At 39.7% G+C, this 21,021-nt stretch overlaps 1 protein-coding gene across 3 annotated transcripts in view; it reads right to left on the reverse strand.

The window, feature by feature from the left end:
- LOC101480017 (roundabout homolog 2) overlaps positions 1-21,021 on the reverse strand; it is an 83,453-nt gene that overhangs the window by 28,637 nt on the left and 33,795 nt on the right. For 2 of the 3 annotated variants that reach the window (XM_012920784.3, XM_076889012.1), the window contains 6 exons: positions 8,293-8,450; positions 8,013-8,133; positions 7,728-7,866; positions 5,145-5,281; positions 1,667-1,678; positions 1,046-1,170 (listed from right to left, as the gene is read on the reverse strand). In XM_012920784.3, the coding sequence (XP_012776238.3) occupies positions 1,046-1,170; positions 1,667-1,678; positions 5,145-5,281; positions 7,728-7,866; positions 8,013-8,133; positions 8,293-8,450 (692 nt within the window). The remainder of the gene's footprint in view (positions 1-1,045; positions 1,171-1,666; positions 1,679-5,144; positions 5,282-7,727; positions 7,867-8,012; positions 8,134-8,292; positions 8,451-21,021) is intronic. The other variant, XM_014408600.2, reaches the window with a different exon arrangement.

A 21,021-nucleotide genomic window follows, 5' to 3' on the forward strand; every position in this document is an offset into this window, starting at 1 on the left:
TATCTGACTAACTGTTGCCTTCCTTGTCAGCTGGGAGAGGTCTGGCTATTCTACTCTGACCTCTAACATCAACAAGGCATTTTTTTCTCAAAGAACTGCCACTCTTTGGATATTTTTGGATCATTCTCTGTAAATCCTAGAGACAGTTGTGTAAGAAAATCCCAATAGATCAGGGTGTTGTTGCTATTCCAGCCTGTCTGGCACCAAGAACCATGCCAAAGTCACTTAAATCTAATTTCTTCCCCATTCTTAAGCCTGGCTTGAACTTCAGCAGGTCATCTTGACCATGTCTACAAGGCTAAATGCATTGAGTTGTTGACATGATTAGATTAGATATCTGTGTTAAAGAGCAGCTAATCATGTTCATGTAATTAAGTGGACTGAGTGAGTGTTCTGACAATGCTCGGGTCACGTGTTTAGCTCCCCAGTGGTCGAATATGATGATACGCACTATTCCTGATAGTTATAGTTATTATTAATTATTTCAAAATGATTCTTCAGACCAAAACAACATCAACACATGCTTTCAATATACTTGAATATTCACTCCCCTGTGTACAATTCGGTTAGAAAAGTGGGTCAATGTCTCTTTCCTACAAGGTCTGAATAGCTGTTTACCACAAGAGTGCTAATTCTACTGTGATAACCTGAAGTCATGGTCATAAAACTGAGGCATCAGCGTTGTCCATTTCTGCACCCTAGGCAGACAAGCTGATGGGCAGGAAAGGACATTAGCCTGCTTTCATTATGTCTAATGACTCTAATGCAGTACATGACATTGTCTCTTGCTAAGTGAATTGGCTAGTCAGACCAGTGTAGATTGATGATAAATGACCACTTCATTATATGCGTGTGGAACAGAACCGCACTGCTTTCCATTGGCTTGTTCCATGTAGTCAGATTTTGACCATTTTTTGAAAAATTATTATGATAGCTGTGGAATCGATGCCTGTATAGGAATGCAAGCCTAAAAGAGACACGCACACCACCCTACTAAAAAATAAAAATAAGTACATATCGTTCAAATCACAGTCTTTATCCTTACCTGGCTCCCTTCTCTTTGCCAGAAGACTGTGGGTTGAGGTTTTCCTCTGGTCTCACAGGGAAAGGTTGCTGTTCGTCCTTGAGCGACTATTTGGTCACGGGGACGCACCACAAACTGAGGTGCCTCTGAGTTTAAAGGCAAAAGAAAACATAAAACAACTGCAAAGCAATTTTACAGAATTCTGATTGTGTTTTTAACAGGACTCCAGTTAAACTTTCAAAGTAAAATCCATAAACTGAATGTCCAGCTGCTAATTAAAGGGATTCATGCACTGGGTTTTACTCACTGAAAAGCTATACAGCTAAAATGAGCTAAATCCAGCTGCCAAAGTATCAGAATATTTAATAATAACTCATTAGAGTGCCCATATATCTTCATTTTTTTCTAAATAAGGCACATCTCACATATCTGTAACTCCTTTTATTTCTTTTTAAAGTGACGTGGTAAATTTAAGGACTGCGGGAATAAATCAGTGGTTGACTAAAACAACCTATATATGCATGTCTAAAATTAGTTTGATGGTTGCGTTTGTGGAATGCCACAACGGTACATGCATACTGAACAGGTGTGTGATTAAAAACAAAGAGCAGCGCATGCACAATGGGATCAGCTCTTACTTACCAACGGGGCGAGCTGATGACACAACAATGGTGTGAGTGAGATTTACACACAACACAGAGAGAAGGAAAGCAGAGGAGTAGAACAGAGGGACAGAAAAAAAAAAGAAATTAATGAAAATCAGAGATGAATGAGATGGAGTTGGGTTTCCATCCATGAAACTCAGGGACAGGGAGGGTAAAAATCACGTGGACCTTAAGGAAATAGTACCTTGTTGGTGTTTGTGAGATAAGAAACTGATGGCAAAAAACTGCTGAACAGTTATATCGCTAATGATTTATCAGCTTTAAGACTAACAGACTTGCAAACTTAATAGATCTGTTGGTAGATTAAAAGTCATGTAAATGAAATGGATCATTGATGAGAGCGGGCTGATTAAAGATGAGATATGTTGTGTACATTATGCTGTGTTTTCTATGCATTTGTTGTTAAGAAGTTAAGATAATTAAGAAGATAATTTTAGGTGATTCAAAATAAGCTGCACTTGGTTTCCTTTCTTCTGTCATACATACAGTCTGTTCTATCATCAAAGTGTCAGCTGACATTTAACATGTCCAAAGTTTAAAATAAGAAGGTCAGAATATGTGCTGAGGTAATGTAATCCTTTTGAATCCATAATTCAGACTTTAGACCTCCATAACTGTTTGTTTTTAGGCTTTTTTTGTGTGATGTCATTTAGCGCAGATAATCTTAATATGGTTAATTCAGACACACAGGTCTGGTTGTGGACACAGCATCCGCCTTCCATTCAAACCTTTTTGGTTACGTTTCGTTAAGAAAGTTGGCTGTGGGGCCGGGGGGCGCTGCTGCGCTGGGCCCCAATCTGGATGGGCCTGGGCCCCCTTTCCCTGACGGGTTGCGGAGTATGGGAGTGCCTACTGGGGTCAGCGGGGGAGCTGGCCCCAGGGAGGGGTCACCTGCCCCTCCCTTCCTTCCCTCCCCATCTCCAGCTGCCTCCCTTTTCCCGCTCCACCACAACCACCCACACATGCAGGGCCTTGGAGTAGGGGTGCAGAGGAGGCTACCCCCCCCTCTGTCCCCTTCTGGCTGCCTCTGCGTCAATTTTATCCCACAACTTAGACCTTCACATTACTCACACTCTCATTACACATACATATAGGATCTTGGGGGTGGGCACGATACACGGAGTCCAAATTACCATCAGGGTGTACACCTCACCCCTGGCGTCGTTGCCCACCTCTCAATTTTGAATACACGTAGACATTGAGGGCTAGCAGGAGGGACTATGCGCTTACCTGCTGCTCTCTGGCAGGTAGCTCCATGCCCTCCTGGGTTTTAAATGCACCTTAGAACACACATGCATCAACACTACAATGAGCGGGTGGAGGGAGGTTTGGAGTCTTCTCTCACCCCCGTTCTCTGCGGCCTGCTGGAGCGGGGGGGCTAGGAGGAGTTGGCCGTCCGACTGCGGTCTGGAGTGTGGGGCCTCCCTGCTGCTGCGGAGTCGGGGCGGTCTGCCTCTCCCCACCGCAGGGAAAAGGGTAACACCACCTGGGTCTGGGTGCAGTTCTCCCCTCCAGGGGCAAGGGTACCTAGACCCGGTTCGTAGAGTACGCTTGGGGAGTGTGATTGTGTGTACAGCGTCTCTTTATGTCTGTCTTCATGTTGGTTGAGTGTGGAGTAAGTGCATATGAGAGCATGAGGGTGGGAATGGATGTTTGTATATGTGTGTGCCTGTATGTCTGTGTCTATATGTCAGGTTGGGTGTCAGGCGCCACCTCTCTGGGGACATCTCAGGCCCTCCAAGGTTTGGAGGCCTATCTCCACCCACCACCACTTCCCCTGCCAGTGGCGGACTCCCTCAGGTGTCGGTGCGTTGGTGGTTCTTTGTGTCTGGGGGTGGGCGTCCGGGTACACACCGGCTCACTCCTTGGCGGCCGCTTATCGGGGCCTGGAGCCTGGGGCTCGCTCGGGCCACTTCGGAGGTGGGGTGCCCCGGCCTCTCGGCCTGGGGCTCGGTCACTCAGGCACAGCTGGCTGCCGGCGGAGCTCACGGGCGCGTCACTGCAACTCCCCTGGCTTCTGCTCCGCGGCTGCTGAGTGAGCCCTCATCTGGGACTCTCCTCAGCTCTTATTGGGACAGTGGCGCGGCTGCCCCTCTGTTGGTCTTCCTTGGTCTCTTGTGTTCTGGGGGCCTCTGAATGTCTGGAGTTTTGATCTCCTCCATACCTGCTTCATACCCTGGAGGAAGGGGCTGTGGCTCCCCACACTCCCTAGCAGATCGTTACATGGAGAAACCTTTGGAAAGCAAGCATGCTGATCCACACAGGTATGCACACAGGTGTACACACGGGTGTTCACAGACGCGGACTACAGCTTTCTTGGCTGCTGCCTCAAAGCACATTGTGCGCTGTCTATCTTGCGTGCTGCACAATATCGTTTATTATTTAGTATCTACTGTTATCTACTGCTAGCTAGTTTATTGTGATGGTGTCGTTTTTTTTATTATGTTGCTCTTTGTTGTTTGCTTTCTCTTCTGTTTTTTTTCTCCATACAGGTGACCCAGGAGTTTTGTTTTTTTTTGTTTGTTTTTCTTTCTTTCTTCTCCCCCTTCTCACCGTCTCTTCTCCCCTTTGGTTTTCTTTCTCTCCCTCTCTTTCTTTCATTCTTTCTCCCTGTCCTATCCCCCAGTCATGTCTGTCCCGTTTGTAGCAACTGAAAATAAAATAAATTCATAATTATAATAAAGGTCAATCAAATGGACCAATATGGCAAGGCCATGATGATCCACTTGGTAAAATAAATCCGCTTGGCATCTTTCTTGGCCTTAAGACAACAATTCTGATGGCTAAAGATCCAAACGGGACACACAAAAAAAAAAAAAAGAAAGTTGGCTTAAAGTGAAGGAAGGAGAGCTAAACCAACTCATTTTAGGCAGCGGAGAAAATACACCAAGGACAAGTACAAGAAAAATAAGGATTATTTTGATGTTTGAGTCACGTGAAGCTACATCAGTAGAGTCCAGGAACAAATATGTGGAGTGTATGCAAATGAGTATCCCCTTTTAGCTCTGTCAACAATGTTTTTTCATGCATAAAAAAAGAAGGAAAGAGAAAAACGAAAAACGGAGATAATGTTATTGGTCTGAATTTGGCTTAATTTTTGCTTGAGCTTTTCAAAGATGAAACAGCTTCTTCCCACTGATAAGGTGTAAATATGGAGTGAGTGGCTGGATGGAGAATTAGCCCCCCAGGAGAGGTCATAAAAGTTCACTTAAAGCTGGTAAGATTGTTCATATCTGGCGCCTAGCTGGAGATCTAGAGCAATCAACTACATCAGCCCACTGTATGAAAGAAAAGCTGAGGCCAGGCCTAGCCTTTCAGCAGGGGGGCAATAATGCTCATAAAGTGGGCAATAAAGGACTGATTGTCCTGTGGCCTGCTTTGGGAGATACAAAAAAAAAAATATTAGGGATGGGTTATGAGCTTTGCCAAGTGTGAGTCCACAACCAGTTACCCACCTCTGATAGTCAGATAGGCGGAGGCCTCCGCTTTACCCACACGGTTCTCTGCGAGGCACGTGAAGGTTCCCTGATCAATCACTGATGCTTTCTTTATCCTCAAAAGGAAGTCGTCTTTTTCATATCTAATGTCATACCTGGTGACAGAGAGGAACAGTGACAGCAAGTCAAGTAACATTCCCAGCTGATTTAATAAAGCTGGAAGCATGATAACGGTTATATGCAAATTAAAAATCTCACGTTTAAAGTGTAGTGTAAAAACAACAAACAAACAATGATATCAAATTGCTGTTGTATAAACTACCGTGTGATGTTTTAGATGGAAGCTTTAAAAGGGTTGTGTCCTTTTTTTTGATACATTACAGGCAGACTTTCTAAGGCAATTTCTACAGTGCTAGAAAAAGGGAAGTAATTATATTGCGATGAATGCATGGCAAAATGAAAGGTGCTTTCAGCTGGAACCCTGACTGTTCCACTTTTTCAATATTTATAATGACGAACCACCCACTGTGGTGTGGGCTGTGCAGTATACTTACGTGTGTGTGTGTCTAAGTGTATGAGTGTGGAAGAGAGCAACGAAAAAAGACAGAAAGGCAGAGGGAGAGAGAGAGAGAGAGAGAGAGAGAGGAAGAGATAGACAAACAGTCTGAGAATAAGGGAGTGGCATAGTCTGACAAACAGAGTATGATGAATGAGCTGAGCAGTAAGAAATGACTAATTCATAGAGATGTTCCATGCATCAGTGTGTATCCACCAGTGCAGCATACTGTAAGTCAGCATCACTGAAGTTAGAGTGAGAGAAACATCTAAGCTACCAGAGTTTAGATAAGTGCCTCATAGGGGCTACAGACAGAATGAGTAAAGGAGCAAGGAGTCGGGCTCTCCCTCTCTCGGGTCCCTTTTGGCGTGAGCGATCCTGTGAAATTGTCTAGCCAGCCATACTGATTCAAAGATGGGAGACAAGTCGAGCAGAGAAATGGCACAAGGGGTGAGAAAAAGTCACATCAGAAATAGCTCTTCCAAAGGGTGTGGGCGGAATATCGATGGGAGTTGTGGGGTCTGTCCAGAGTCTGGTGAGGACTCCATTCACAGCACATCCCTGACCCAGATACAGACTTCCCAAGAGGCTGGTGGGTTTCGGAAAAGAATGAAAGAAGTTGAAGGAGGGAAGTGAGGCGAGGTAGGCCTGAAAGTAGGACATGTTTCTGGAGTCAGGGGGTACTGAGGTACAGGGCATAACATAGGTAAGCAGACAGACTGCCAGACATAGGGCGGCAATCAGTTGTTATAGTCTAACTCAAAATATAATCTAACACAGAGGCACTTTATAGCGTGTTAATGGCTTACACCATGTTTATTTCTTTTTAAAAATAAAGCCATTAAACAGCATTCATTTCGACATGAATAATCACATTTTTGTATAAAAAAGATGAACTACTATGTTTCAGCTAAGGAAAACATACCCTTCAATGCTTTAATTAACTAATATAGCTGATTAATTTCGAAGCAGCTCCAAAAGTAATTGAAAACATCTCCAAGAACAAAAACTATAATTATTTTTGCATTACAGCTGCAAAATTGAATCTCAGAAGCAGTTCAGAGAAACAAATAAACTAGTTAAACAGTCATAACTATAGACTGCTGTTGCAATTAGCATAATTGCAGTGTACCTAGAGCTGTACTCGCTGATAGGCTGATAATATTTATAATGAAATAGTTTAGACAGAATGCTTGCCATGGTTGTTTTTTTTTTAAATTTAATTAAATGTAATTGTCTGTTACAGTTTGTGATAAAAATCTGATTCATATCACATCTTGTAAAGTCCTTGAGAAATGCCTGAAATGACGAGCTGATGTAAGTTACATACTTCAGACAATGACAATTTATCAGTCTTCAGACTTCAAACTTCAGTTAGAGAAATGTAGTGACTGAATCACACTGTTTCTATACAGAGATCATATATTTAAAGCATATAAAGCACAAGACAAACAATGATAGGCTAATAATAACTTTTTTAAATGAATACTCCTATGTGATACACGCATATGCATATGATGTGATCTAAATGTGTGGAACAAATCGCAGGAACACTACATATTATAATGCAATTCATTGCAAAATTACCATAAACTGGATTAAAACATGACATGATTAAATAAACACCATTACAGCTGAATATCCAGTTACTAGGCTATTGTAGTTTTTTTCCTTTATACTATAGACAGTATATAGGATCCTATTGTGTTTCCATCTCTTTTAGTGCCTTTTGTGCCACAATTGAATTGTACAAAGCTGGCATTAGTAAAAAGAACAAAAGGACAGACATTCATGTGCTTTTTGGCCGAGGAGTTCAAACAGCAAAAAAATGAGATTCTCTGCAGCTAATAAATAATTTTTTGACAGACTAATTAAAGTCTCCCATGAGTAATACAGTATGTTAAAACTTCTTTTCCTGATGGGACTCATTAGCTCTCCTCAAACATTTATCTATTATCGTTTTAGCATCGGTACACATTCACACAAACACGAACGCGCACATGGCACACAGACGTGCACTAAACACATTCAGTCACAGTCCTCACCTGCCACGAGTAATATCCACATCCTCTTTTTTCCATCGCAGCACAGGCGGCGGGTCACCATGGACTTGACACCTGAACTCTACGCTCTCGTCAACTAAGACCACCTGGTTCACTGGCCGTTGCACAAACACTGGTCTTTCTGGATGTCGGCAGGAAAGATAATACAGAGGCGAAATTTACTTTTGATATACTGGTTAAATGATGTAGGTGGCAAAAAAAAAAAAAAAAAAAAGCTATGATCTATTATTTTCTGAACCGAGCATATGTGCGTGTCAGACTTCTTACCAAAAACTGAGAGCTGAGCTTTTTCACTATCTCTCTCCCCAACCATGTTGGCTGCCACGCAGACATAAATCCCTGAATCACTCTTCTTGGTATTTGAGATGGTCAGCTTTCCTCCACGGACCTGAGGAAGAAAAGGCACCTGTAACTAGAATGAACCGGTTCAATACAAAGTCCTTTACCCCCGTGACAGTTCCGGGTTAATGTGAGTAGCTGAGTATGTGATTTAGTGTATAGGTCCTGAAGCAGCAAAGGAGTCCCCTCCCTAAGGGAATTAACCTACTGTGATCCTGTCGTCCTTGAGGTCAAGACGAGTTTTATCTTTCCTCCAGAAGGTGGTTGGTTCCGGATGCCCACGTGGCGGCTGACACTCAAAACTGGCAGTCTCTCCAACTGCCACAACCACGTCCTGTGGATTCTGCCTGAAGTCATCACGCAACACTTAGAAATATAAAAAAAGAGAGCAAGGGTCGTTACCATTTCTTTAAGAAAATCTACTTCAGGTCACTAGTTTAAATTTTCATTCAAGTTCAGCTGTTCCATTATGTGAACCAAAAATTACCTTTAAGATTGAGCTGCCACAGGCTAACAGAACTCTATGACTCTTTTTTTTGTAATTTAAGAGTTCAAAGATAATTCTGTCAAGTAGACTGTCGCAGGAGACAATCGCCCATCTGTCTCCGATAATACAGTCATCACTCTGAGGGCATACTGAATGTATGGGCTCTGCAGATAAATGCAACACCATGTATATATCTAGGTGGGGTTAGCGGTACAATGTGCAAAGGAAAGACACACCAAAACACAGAAAGAGACATGAAAGCAAAGCACAACTATTAAAGACACACAAACAGGCAAGTCTAGATAAGAAGTAAAGTAAATGATCATGCATTAAAAATTTAAACTGTAATAAGTCTGACTACTTGAGGCTGAATCACTCAGTGTAAAAGTACCTGATAAAAGCAAGTGAGCTACACTCTGGTAAGTGCACAAAAGACATTGGCATACGGACATAGACATCAGCCTATGTGACTCTATACTAGCAATGATCAGGTCAACATTGAAATACCTGATTGGGTGAGGTGAAAAACTTTGATCATCTTGCTACAATGCAATGTTATCCTTTGAGTAGAATCTACACAAAACAACCCTGATTCCATGAGGTCACCTACAGCCTACGGGATGCAAGGCTCCACAGCTAATGGGCTAGTGCTGGACACCACAGTATCCTCCTCGAACTAAACACACTCAGCAGGTTCAATCTCAGGGTACCATGAATTATCCCGGCACTTTAAAACTACTAATTTTTCTAGAAAACTTTGATAGTAAAGTACACACTGGCCTGAAATTCACTGGGTCCCTAATTCATTAAAATTCATATTCTGTGAATTTTGAATACTCCAAAAGCAGCCCAGTAAAAACATGAGTTTAATAGCCAGAACTTACTATTTACTCACTTGCTAATGAAAGTTCATGAAAATGGATACTATGGTTCAAAATGATATTAGGCGTCGGTGTGTTATGGCTATGGTGAAATCAGGCACCTTGAGATGATTGAAAATAGTCACTCTCCAATTCATTATTGTGTTTACTTTAAAACACTACCGAGCTGCATCAAAGGCTGCACAGCGGACTCTTAAATAATTCAAACAGTTATTGAACATTTTCTTATACAAAATCGATGATTTTCAATGTTTTATGAAATTCATTACATTCATACATTCATTTCCTGTAATATTTCTTGACATAAAATATTTATTTATTTTTTCTCTTTCTGAGACCTTGGATGACAACAACGGTTGGTAATGGGCCTGAATTTTTCAGCAGACACAGGGTCAAACTTTGGTTTATTAAAAAGAAGTTGAAACACTGCATATAGGAGTTAGGAGAGGTAGTGCAAATAGTGAGTGGGGATACCAATTAGATCAGACTCTGTTGGTGGATGTCTATGAAAAAACACAGGAGCAGGAACAAGGCCAGATTTAGAACTAAGGATAAAAATTTGTTTCAAAACAACATCTTTAACAGAGATGCTCACGTTATACCTGAAGTTATACACTGACATGATATGCTATGACACCTGGATGAAGTATGGTGGTTAAAAAAATATGCCTTGTTTATTCTAATTTTCTGTCTAGGGAGCTGTAGTTCATTAGAATGCCATTCATGAGCACATTCTCCTTTCTTCCTTTCTTGTCAACATTTTAATTTACCCACGGCAGGGATATCTGCTCTTGATTTTGTGTGTTCAAAGGATCCGAAACATCAAGGATTGTCAAGCAGTCCCTGTAAAAACCATGCATTTTGAACAGATGTATGTGATAGCCGCTGCTAAGTTAAAGGTTAATGCTTCAAAAACTCCCCACTTCTGTCACAGTTGTTTTCCACATATCATTTTTAAAACTAGTTGTTTTTTTTAACTAACCACAGGATTGACTGTACTGTAAGCCATCACTGAAATAACAGTTAAAAATAGATATCATGATCTGGTTCATGCAATGAGCTGTTGCCTCTTTACATTAACAGCTTTTGACGTCTTTTATTTATTTATTTTTTTAACAAGTCTTGCTCTAGGCCTGTTTTAAATTACAAAGTGTGCTGTATGGCAACAATGATGATTTACAAAATTAAAAATAAATAAATGAATAAAGGGAAGTTTTCAAATTAAATAACTGTCTGTTGTTTAATAAAATTCTGCTGTTTCTAATTTTCAGTGAGATGAATTAATGAAAAACTAGAGCACTTTATCATATCCCACACTAGATGATAGCCTGTGTTTGCTTTTCATCCACATTACTGCCATAAGCCATTCTGCTGATATACTGTAACATGAATTCCAAGTCCCAGAGGACACCTCTAGTGAAAAAGCAAATCAGGAAGGAGCCAACAGCCCTTTGGCCTAACTGTCAATCACATCCAGTAGCTAGAGTAAACGAGCCTCAGTCGCAGACACTACTTTGGCACAGACATATGCCTAGCTGGCTGTCACGTTGTACTATACGCTTACTGACCCATTCCATGAAGGCAACACTGCACTCATCCAGTCACACAACTGCTTTCCTGTTTTTGTGTTGTCACATCAGAGATGCTTCTCTAACAGCTTGTCCCAAGAGACCGTGAAACACACAGGAATAACTGGAAAACCAGTTAGTTGAAGATGAAGTGAAAACCCAATTACAAGAAGTAAGTCAGGGGAAAAGGCAGTCTGTCTTAAACAAAGGTTGCTGGTTTAATGTAATGGTGGAGTTTATAACTGTCACACTATGCTGGCAATACCATAAAAAAGAAACATATTCTAGGCATGATGTCTGGTGTCAGATACTAATCCATTATCAGCCACTTGCAGCTATACAGTATCTAAATCTAAAGTACCAAATTCTCCCTGTCTCAGTGTGAGCTTGGTCGAGCAGCCAAGAGCCGAAATGTGGAGGTCACAAGTCCAAGAGGAGTTTTGAAATATGAAGCACATTTATTTCTTCTTCCAAAAAACACAAGAAAACATATTTCTAGCCAAACCCTCTAGCCAGACACCAATTCAAAATGCAACTAACATAATCTCTACTCTACTTTAATCCTATCTGGTGCATACCAGATAAAGAAAGAGTTTCTTGCACACACACAAAAATGCTCAATATCCACATAAAAAGCACTTCCAAAGCAATTTACAACGTCTATCTATATTGACAATTCCCCAAATGCAAGTAAATATCATTCAAATAAATACATTAATACATCTAAACAGTAACACTAAACACCCTTCTAACTAATACACACTTGATAATACTCTCCAGGAAATAATAAAAGACTCTACTGGGCCTAGGCTTCTGCTTGAACATATCGAGACTGTGGAAGAGGCAGAGGTAAATTTGTATAATGGATGGATTACATTGTAGTGCTTGTGTGCTAGTAGCTGGGCAGCAAATATCTGTGTATCAATTACTCCCATTATTAATAGCAATGTTCTGTGGTAACTGAATATAACTAGCAGTTACATTCTGATACACTGTACCTATTGTCTCTGGGCTATTTTTACTTGTGATGCCACACATGATTTAAAATAACAATTTATCTCTTGATTTACTTTGGTTTGCCATGAATGGTGCACACAATCGGTTTTATCTAAATAGTTTTGGAAGAGAGTAACTTACAATTTCTTGATGATGGGCTACTGCAAACTTGAAATTTGGTCTCATTAACAAAGGCTGCACAGTTACAAATTATACACTTTAAGGCGCAGCGTAGTAGTGCAGGGGTTTGCACTGCTGCTGCATTGTAAAGCAAGTTCTTGGTTCAATCACCTGTCGGTGTCCAGTTACTCTGGCTCCTTCACACAGTCCAAAGATATCTAAGTTAGGTTAATTGTTGATACTAAACTTTGTGACGTGAGATACTTAAAGTGTATGAGTAAAACCAGAGAAGTGCTATGTAAATGGCATTCTGTGAACATTATCAGACTATACATAAAGCAAAAATAATAAAGCCCAGCAGTCTGACTGCTGCTTTCTCTCTGATACACTGAAGTAAATCTGTTTTCTTATACAGGAGAGATAAGATTGTCACAGTACACAGACTCGTCCTGTCTATTTCAAATTATTTTGATTCACTAACTTACACGAGGCAGAAAGAAGAAAATTGTTCTTTCTGTATGTTTCCTGAATTTTCCATGCTCACTTATTCTCTGTGCAAGGAAAGAACATTTCTACACAGATATTAGTGACACCCACTGAGAGGTCTAGGCAGGTTTCTGTGAGTGCTAAACTCAAACTTATGCGAGGAATAAGGTTAAGGTGATGTTAATCTGTTGATCTTAAATGTGGAACCCCTGTGGAGGCAGCATCCATGCGTAAGCTGTTGTCAGATGGTAATTATTTTGAGATGGTGGGCTGCCACCACTGCCTAATGTTGTCTGATTGAGTACTGCTCAATTATTCAAACAAGGCATTCAGAGGACTCACTCATTTGCCAGTTACATTTATCAAATCAGAAGGAGAGTGACTTGTAAATGGGCTTCATTTCGTGGCACAATGGGTGGTAAAAATATGTGACAAGGTAGAAGTGTCTGAATACAAATAACTATACAGAGGCTCATTCTATGATTAATAGAAAAAGGGTGGTAATGTGGCAGTTGTAAATTCTGAGATATTCCATCTCACTGTTTTGATTTCTTGAGACTCTCTACAGGCTCACTCTACAACTGAATTTCATTACAGCATTTCACCAGCACATCAAATCTGTGAAGATCCCACTTGAGTACTGGATGCATGTTGCTCAGTTTGCAAGCTGCCCAGATGACTCAGAAATAGAAAATCATCTCCATTTTGTCACAAGTACATGGATTTAAAGCAGTATTTATTAACTTACAGCAGGTGATGTTTCAAAACATGCCTTGCTCTATACAGACAGGGCATTTATTAGACGCTGTATTATCTGGTATAACTGCTGTCTCATGTACCCATTAGGCATGCATACATTTACTGCAGAGTCTATCTCCAACAATGCACATCAGCTTAATATTAGTCATAATGCATCGCTTCTGAAAAAAAAATGCAATGTTGATATTTGTATTTTAGCTACACCCATCTATAAAACTACTGAGATATTTTGCTCATTTCAGGGCTCACATAGCATGCTAATAAATTAAAAGGCGTGCCGGGATACTAAAAGGATTGCAGTGCAGCCATTCTATATTTAGCCAAAGTCCTTATAATGTCTCTGATATAGGTAAGGTTGATAATGTTCACTTGAAACCCACAAAGTAATGTTCACACAGACAGGTCTGACTAATGGGAGTAGCTGTCAATTAACCTTAGGTGGCTGAATGTTCTCTTTTAAATTCCTCGAGAAGATGCAGTAGAATTTAGTGCAGATAACTTTTTTCATGGTGCAAAAATCAGTTAAATTCAATTTTATTAATATAGTGCCAAATCACAACAGACACCTCAAAGTGCTTCATATTGTAAGGTAAATACCTACTATACCCACAATACCAGACCACTAGATGAGTTCAAATATACAATTTAGAAACAGCAGCTGCACTTAAAGCTGTTTAGAAATGCATTTAGCCTTTATTAGTCATGAATCCATAACGAATAAAAATTGATTTAGAAAAAGTTAGCCCAGAGCAGCTCAATTAGATAGCTAGATAGGTGAGGTAATGATGTAGATATGTAAATTGGGAGGTTTATTCTGCGTATTTAAAATATCGGAGAAAAATCTTTCAGGTCAATGTAAGAAAATGCAGATTACATTTTTTAAAAATCATTGTGGACCTGCTAGTCGAGTCATTTCAGAGCAGTAATTAATCATAAAAGGCATTTGTACAATATACACAGTGACAGATGGTGACTGTGTATATTTAAATTACAAGCAAATTAACACAGGAAGAATTCTGTGTCCCATTTCCTAACATATAGTGTTTAGAGTGCCTTTATGAGTCAATGTTATATAAACTGCTTGAGGTATAGCAGCGCTATACCTCAGGAGCCAAAATGAAAAGAAATATGTGCACAAAGTATATGACTAGTGAGGAAAGATGAAGATAGTAACATCTGAGTTGTTGTGTGTAACAGATGGCTGGATTTCCATTTGGGACTCACAGATGCGGTGAAGAAATGAGGTGCTTCATGTAGACAAAGCTTGACACATACAGTCAACATATTATACATTCAGGTTTAAACAGCATATCAGCCTTTATTTATAGAAATTGTTATAGCAGCTCTATTTCTGTGATTACATTGTATTTGAGCATAAGGAAAATCCTGCTATTGTACAGCCTTTTGCAGTCAATGATCCAGTGTCCACGAACAAACTACAGTCGTGCCATTTCTTGTGACAGAGGTCTACTACATTTTTGTTTTCTTTTTCAAGTTTGCTTGAGGTTGTTTTTTTTTTTGAACAAGATAGCCTGTAGGGACATGTCATGTTCTCAGCAGCAGTCAAGGATGTCCCATATCTGTCACATGCATAATATCTACACTGACATACACGCACATATACACATAAACAAACAGAAAAACAGCTGGCCTGTTCCTATATCACAAACTGTGCTGATGACCATAACACATCATCACTGTTCAAGAGATAGAAACAGAAACCAAGACAGTTATGCCGACACGCACTCATGGAACAGGGACAGGGAACATGGAGTCAAGAAGGCTATTTGCATTGGGCATTTTTTTTTTTTGAATAAATAAACAACTTAGCATGTCTGTGCCCTAAAAAAGTCATCAGTAATCAGTCAGGACTAAGATCAGCAGGGAGATGAGGAACATTTACACAATGTCCCCTGAGGCTAACAGCCCAGTACAAACGTGCATTACCTATTATAGTTCTGGCTTCCCAACAGGAAGACACAATATGAGTAAATTAAGCCCCCCTTCTTTATATAAACAACACGGTAGCCTGAATATAGAACTATATACACTTGAATTTCTGCCATAATTGCAAGGTATAAGAGTATCGATGACATCAAATGTAGCAGAAAACAATAGACTGCATTGGCTTGAAGCCTTATTGGTGTCTCTACACACTTTCCAAGTATAATTTGTATTCCTGACAGCTCCTTAAATATATATATGTGAAAATCTTTATTTAATTCAGCTATACTTATTAGTGCACATTACTATTAAGTCCAATTATGACCCAATTTTATTTCCATTCTTGCAACATGAAATATAGAGGGGGAAGACCAGGAGGTACATAGTAACTGAGGTCAGCAGCCTTCAAAAGTATGTTCAGACAGCCCTAGCACCGCTTTGCTTTGCTTTTTTGGCATCATTAGTGTCAACACCAATTAGTGTCAATACGAGAGCTGAAAATAGATGAACGGTGAAATCTGTGTACGCCTGTGGCAACACAAAAATTTAGCAGAGTTTTAGATGCAATTTAGTTTTTACTTTGACTTTAGCTAGCACAGGCAGAATTTAGTGAATGCTATTTTGAATTGCTGTTTGTTTAAACGCTCCTCCTTAGCTTCATTATTAACCATAAAAGGACATTTTACTTTTCCCCTCTTTTCAACCAGATATGTGACACACACTAACACAGGGCACATTTTACCCATATCTTTACTCGTAACCTTTCTTTCCATGGAACGTTTGAGTGAGAGTTTACACCTCACGCTATAAAAACAGTCATTATGAAATCTTTGGCCTTTGAGTTAGGAACCAGTCAGCCACCGTGAAGGGTTAAGAATAAATGCCCGATACCATTGTCATGTTTAATTAACCTCCGTTCTCTTGTCGTGTAAAGTAAATTGAAGTTGTGGATGGTATAGGAGGAATCACCCCTCCTCCCATTACCCACTCCCTCATCTCTCACTTGCTTTGCCTCTAGTTACTGTAACAGCATTCCCTCGGACCACATTTCCACATCTATAATTAATTACTCCTGTCTGCATGAATTTCTTCGCAAGAACACATTCCTTTATCTCTAAGAGTAACCTATGTAAATCTGCTTCTCCCTTCTCTCCAGAGTCACAGTTTCAATCTCATCTATATAAACCGCTAAATCCAGATGCACTGTTGTTTGTACAGCAGTGTTCATATATTTTTGTGTGGACTTAGTTTGTGAATTTGCATTTATCGAGACTTAATTCCTACCCATTCTTCCCAGTGTTCTATCTTTCTAGTTGGTATCTAAAGATAAAGAAACCTGCCTTGATACTTCACTGTTAGTTATTGGAGAAAGAAGAAAAGGAGAGAAAAAAATGGAAGAAAGCAAGATATATAAAAGGTCAATCACAATATTTTTTTCTCAAAAACCATGGGTGTCATAGACCCTTAGAGCAATATTTTGAAGAAGTACAACATGAGTGGAAAAATGAGTCAGGGATCAGAATCTCACATTTGATTCGCCTTGTTTCACTAAAGCAGTGGTCACCAAGGGGAAGAAACCTTACTTGCAGACACTAGTTATATCTAACTGAATTTATGCACCCTGCTGTGTTTTATATTCATCATTATTATCATCACAGTACTGCACAGGGTAAAAAGAAAAGCTATTGCAGACTTTTAAAAGTTAAAATGGCTTGATCTTTTCTAGCAACCACTTTTTTCTCTTCACTTTTCTGTTCACTACAACCTTGTCCCAGCTTTGGGAATGGTCACTGTCTTCTGTTTATACCAGTAGAATATATGCAATTTCCAAGCTGTCTTGAGTTATGTGGGAAAAACTGAACTAAAAAAAAAAAAGTCAGAGAATATCAGAAACAGAAAAATCCAACTGAGATGCCATGATCTAAGCACCTGCACAATGATGTCCACCAGAGATAGTAGTAGTAGCCTATATATAGAACTATATGATTGAATTTGAATAAATTATTGGAACAACTATGTAGGGCACAGCTCCTCAACTACAGCTGTCATTCAACACAAAAAAGAAAACTAATTAATATGATAATCTCAGTCAAACACATTAACTGATGATATATGGGAGGTTTTGTTACTTTGATTGCACGGATTTGACCTTTGATCTCTAAATGAGAAAATTAACTGAATTAATCAAATATATATGAAGGCTGGATATATAACAGTCTATCAGAATATAAACTGATAGCCTGTAAAATATGTACCATTTCTCATTCAGGTCTCATCTCTGAATCTGAATATGTAAATTTTAATGTTTTGGCTATGGCCATTTTGAAATTTTGGAGTCAGATTTGGACGAGAGAGTAAAATGCCAAGTTATAAGCTAACGTGACTTAGCTTGGTTAGCAAACTGTAACCACAGACTGAATGGATGCAATATACGGACACAGATATCTGCTAGTTAGAACCAAAAATGTGCACTACACTTCTATATTAGAGATTCTCCCAAAACACCACAAACATGGGGCAGAAGATGAATTCTGTGTCTCAAATTAGCCAAGGGAAACTTAGCAGAAAGCTAGCAGCTAAGCTCTTTAACTTGCAATAGGTGAGTTATCAATGCTATATAGACCCTCTTCTACGGGCTTCAAGTTTTCAACAAGGCACAGGACCGTATTATCGATTCTGTGCCCTCATTAAAAATTATAATAATAATAAAAATCAAAGTAAAAAATAATAATTGAAAAATAATTTCTCATAAAAATAGATCACCATCAGCAAGCCTAAACTTATTTCTTCGCAGCTAAGAGTTTTGACTAGAATATAGATAAGCTATTTAACAAATCATCAATTTAAAAAAATCAACTGAACAGGACAAAATTCAACTTATTTTTCATTCCTTGGTACAAACACAATCACACCTACACAGCAAAATCTCCAGTGTTAACTGATTTTCTAACACTGGAAAATAACTCAAAATGTTAGAAATATTCCAGTGTTAGAAAATCAGCACTGCTTAGTGTTAGTCATTGTAAATCTTGAAAACTGACTAGGTTACTTTTAAAAATACAACACTGTCAAAAGTGTTCATTTAACACTCAACAGTGTTATATTTAACACTCAAAGGAGTGGACACATATAGACACTCTCTAGTGTTAATTTAACACTGGAGATTTTGCTGTGTAACATCTAACATTTACACTGATTTAATAGAGCTGATGAGCTAAAACTGGCTGCCCACAATGTTGATGTATTAGTCAAAACCTCATTTAGCATTTCAAAGTGAAAATCCCAAATGCACAAGGAAGGATAAGAGTCCAGTTATATCTCCTAGTAATTCTTAAGCTTCTCCCACAGCCAACTAGCCTCGATACAAATACTCCCTTGAGCAGTTTAGGAGATTATTCACCACAAACTGCAGTTAATCACATCTATGTACACCTTCTGGTAAGCCCCAGGTCACCAGTTACATACTCTGTATGTACACAGCAACTGGAAGGGAGCAAGTGTTGGTGGCTGATCCATACCTGCTACCTGCAGTACCTTCCTATGATCCCTCTGTATGTCCTCCATCACATAAAGCAGATTAAAAAGCACTATCTATGAGACAAAAGACTTTGGTGCCACTTCAGAAAATGGCATCAATTTTTCATATATGACATTTCCAAAGAGAGATAGGTATGGAGAATCAGACCAATCTTCCAGTGATAGCTCATCATGGGGTGATCGGTCTCAGCTGAGCGAGGGCGTCCTTTCCTGCATGAACACACACAAGCATATTCATCCACACACAGGGAGGTACATGTGCAAACACAATCACACCTAACTCCTCTATCTTTCTCTCACACACACATAAGACAAATCTGCTCCGTTCATCAACACATTCTTGCTGCTGACATCCACATTTCAATTTCATGTCTCTCTTCATCCTCTGTCTTCTATTTTTCCCCTCACATTCTCCATCTGTGGTACATTTTTGCAAAACAAAACAAAGGAGTTGGCGTCTTTCAACTCTTCAGAAAGTTCTGTTTATCCACGTAACCAGGCATTATTCTGTTTCACAGCAATCTAACCCGTCTATCTCCATCAAACCATGCTCCCTGAATCCCTCCGCATATCCCTCCCTAAACACAAAAAAGCACATGTCATTTTTCACGATGAATCCAGCGGCAAAAATGTAAAACAAAACAGACCAGGAAAATCAAAAATCACAGTTCGTTATTTGAGCAGAGCGTGTGGTGCACTGCTTGACAAAATAACTGTAAATACTGACACGGCTAATCTCAACACAGCTGTTAGTATTAGGTCCTTTAATCCTGGTCCAGATCGGTGATGTGCTCACACTGGCTTGGGGACAGATGAGCAACAGCCACCAGGCTGCCAAGTAGGCTAAAGGCAGCAGACTGGCCTGACGCTCACTTTTCGACATGATAAGCCGGGAATCCGTGAGCCCTGGAGCGGGGCTCTAAAAGCAGTCTTTGTGGTGCATCATACAGCCTTTGACTAAATATCACTGGCCATGCTGCAATCTAACACCAGATCACTGCAATGTATTTTTTTTCTTACCTTTGATCATGCCTGTTACATACATCTGTGCTGACAGAAATCCTACTTCTGAACAAAAACAGGGGTGCATGACAGGAGTGGTGCACAATTTTTATTTACCTGGTATTATTATTTTTTCATTTGTTAATATTAAATTATTAAAAGACAAATAATTTCAGTGTAAACAGCACTGATGTGTCGGGTTGAATTAAAACTATGTAGGTGATACCAATTTTTAAAAAAAGATGCTGTAAGCTATGGAGTGGCACTATGCTAATAACAAAAACAATGACAGCTAATGCTCTGCTCAGCTTTAGCTTTCTTCTGAAATTAGTGCAATGTTTTTGTAGTATTATAACAGGAACATCTAAAGGGAATTCTCTTTGAATGTCCTGCAAACCTGTCTCTAACTATGACTGAATAAAGCGACAAACAAATCTGAGCCGCACTTGCTCTCTGAACCATCTATTGTTGATTCATCAGTTGCTTTCCTTCCACTCTTTCTTCCTCTAATTATAGTGTGAATACTAAGTAAATCCTTTTAAGCCTGGCAGTAAAGGGAAAAAGTAAACACACGCTACATATGACGTGCATCAGTACAGTTAGCTCAGATGCTCTTCATATAAAGAAGGATAATACCTATTTGATTTTCTAGTCCAATGTTTCCTCTGATTTTATCAAATCATATTTGTTCATGCTTTCATAATCTGTCAATCACGGCTTCTAACTGACACACTATCACTCACTGGTGAGTGCTCCCTCTGATGAAATACTGTGCACAACAGAGGGATGGTTCTTTTCCTTCAAGCATCATAATAACCCTTTAAATCTCTGTGAAAATGACTGCTTTGAGAGGCTGACTGTGCAAGTGCTGCACTTCTCTGTTGCTGACATGCTGGAGCCAGTTGCACTGACTTTACAGTCTGATCTGCATACGACGCCATGTGCCAGACCCGATTGTCTGTGGTCAGGAGAAGAAGCGAGAGAAAGAGACACGGCAGCATCTGTGCCACGTATCTGTAAGAATAAAGGTCATAAGTGTAAGACATGCAATAAATGACTGACAGATGGAAGCACAGACATGGATGCCAACTCAAATTCTCTAGGTACACGGCGTAAGGAAACTGACAATCCTGTCTCAATCTTCTGGATTAGGAAAA

Source organism: Maylandia zebra, linkage group LG10 (assembly GCF_041146795.1).
Source record: "Maylandia zebra isolate NMK-2024a linkage group LG10, Mzebra_GT3a, whole genome shotgun sequence".
NCBI lineage: Eukaryota > Metazoa > Chordata > Actinopteri > Cichliformes > Cichlidae > Maylandia > Maylandia zebra.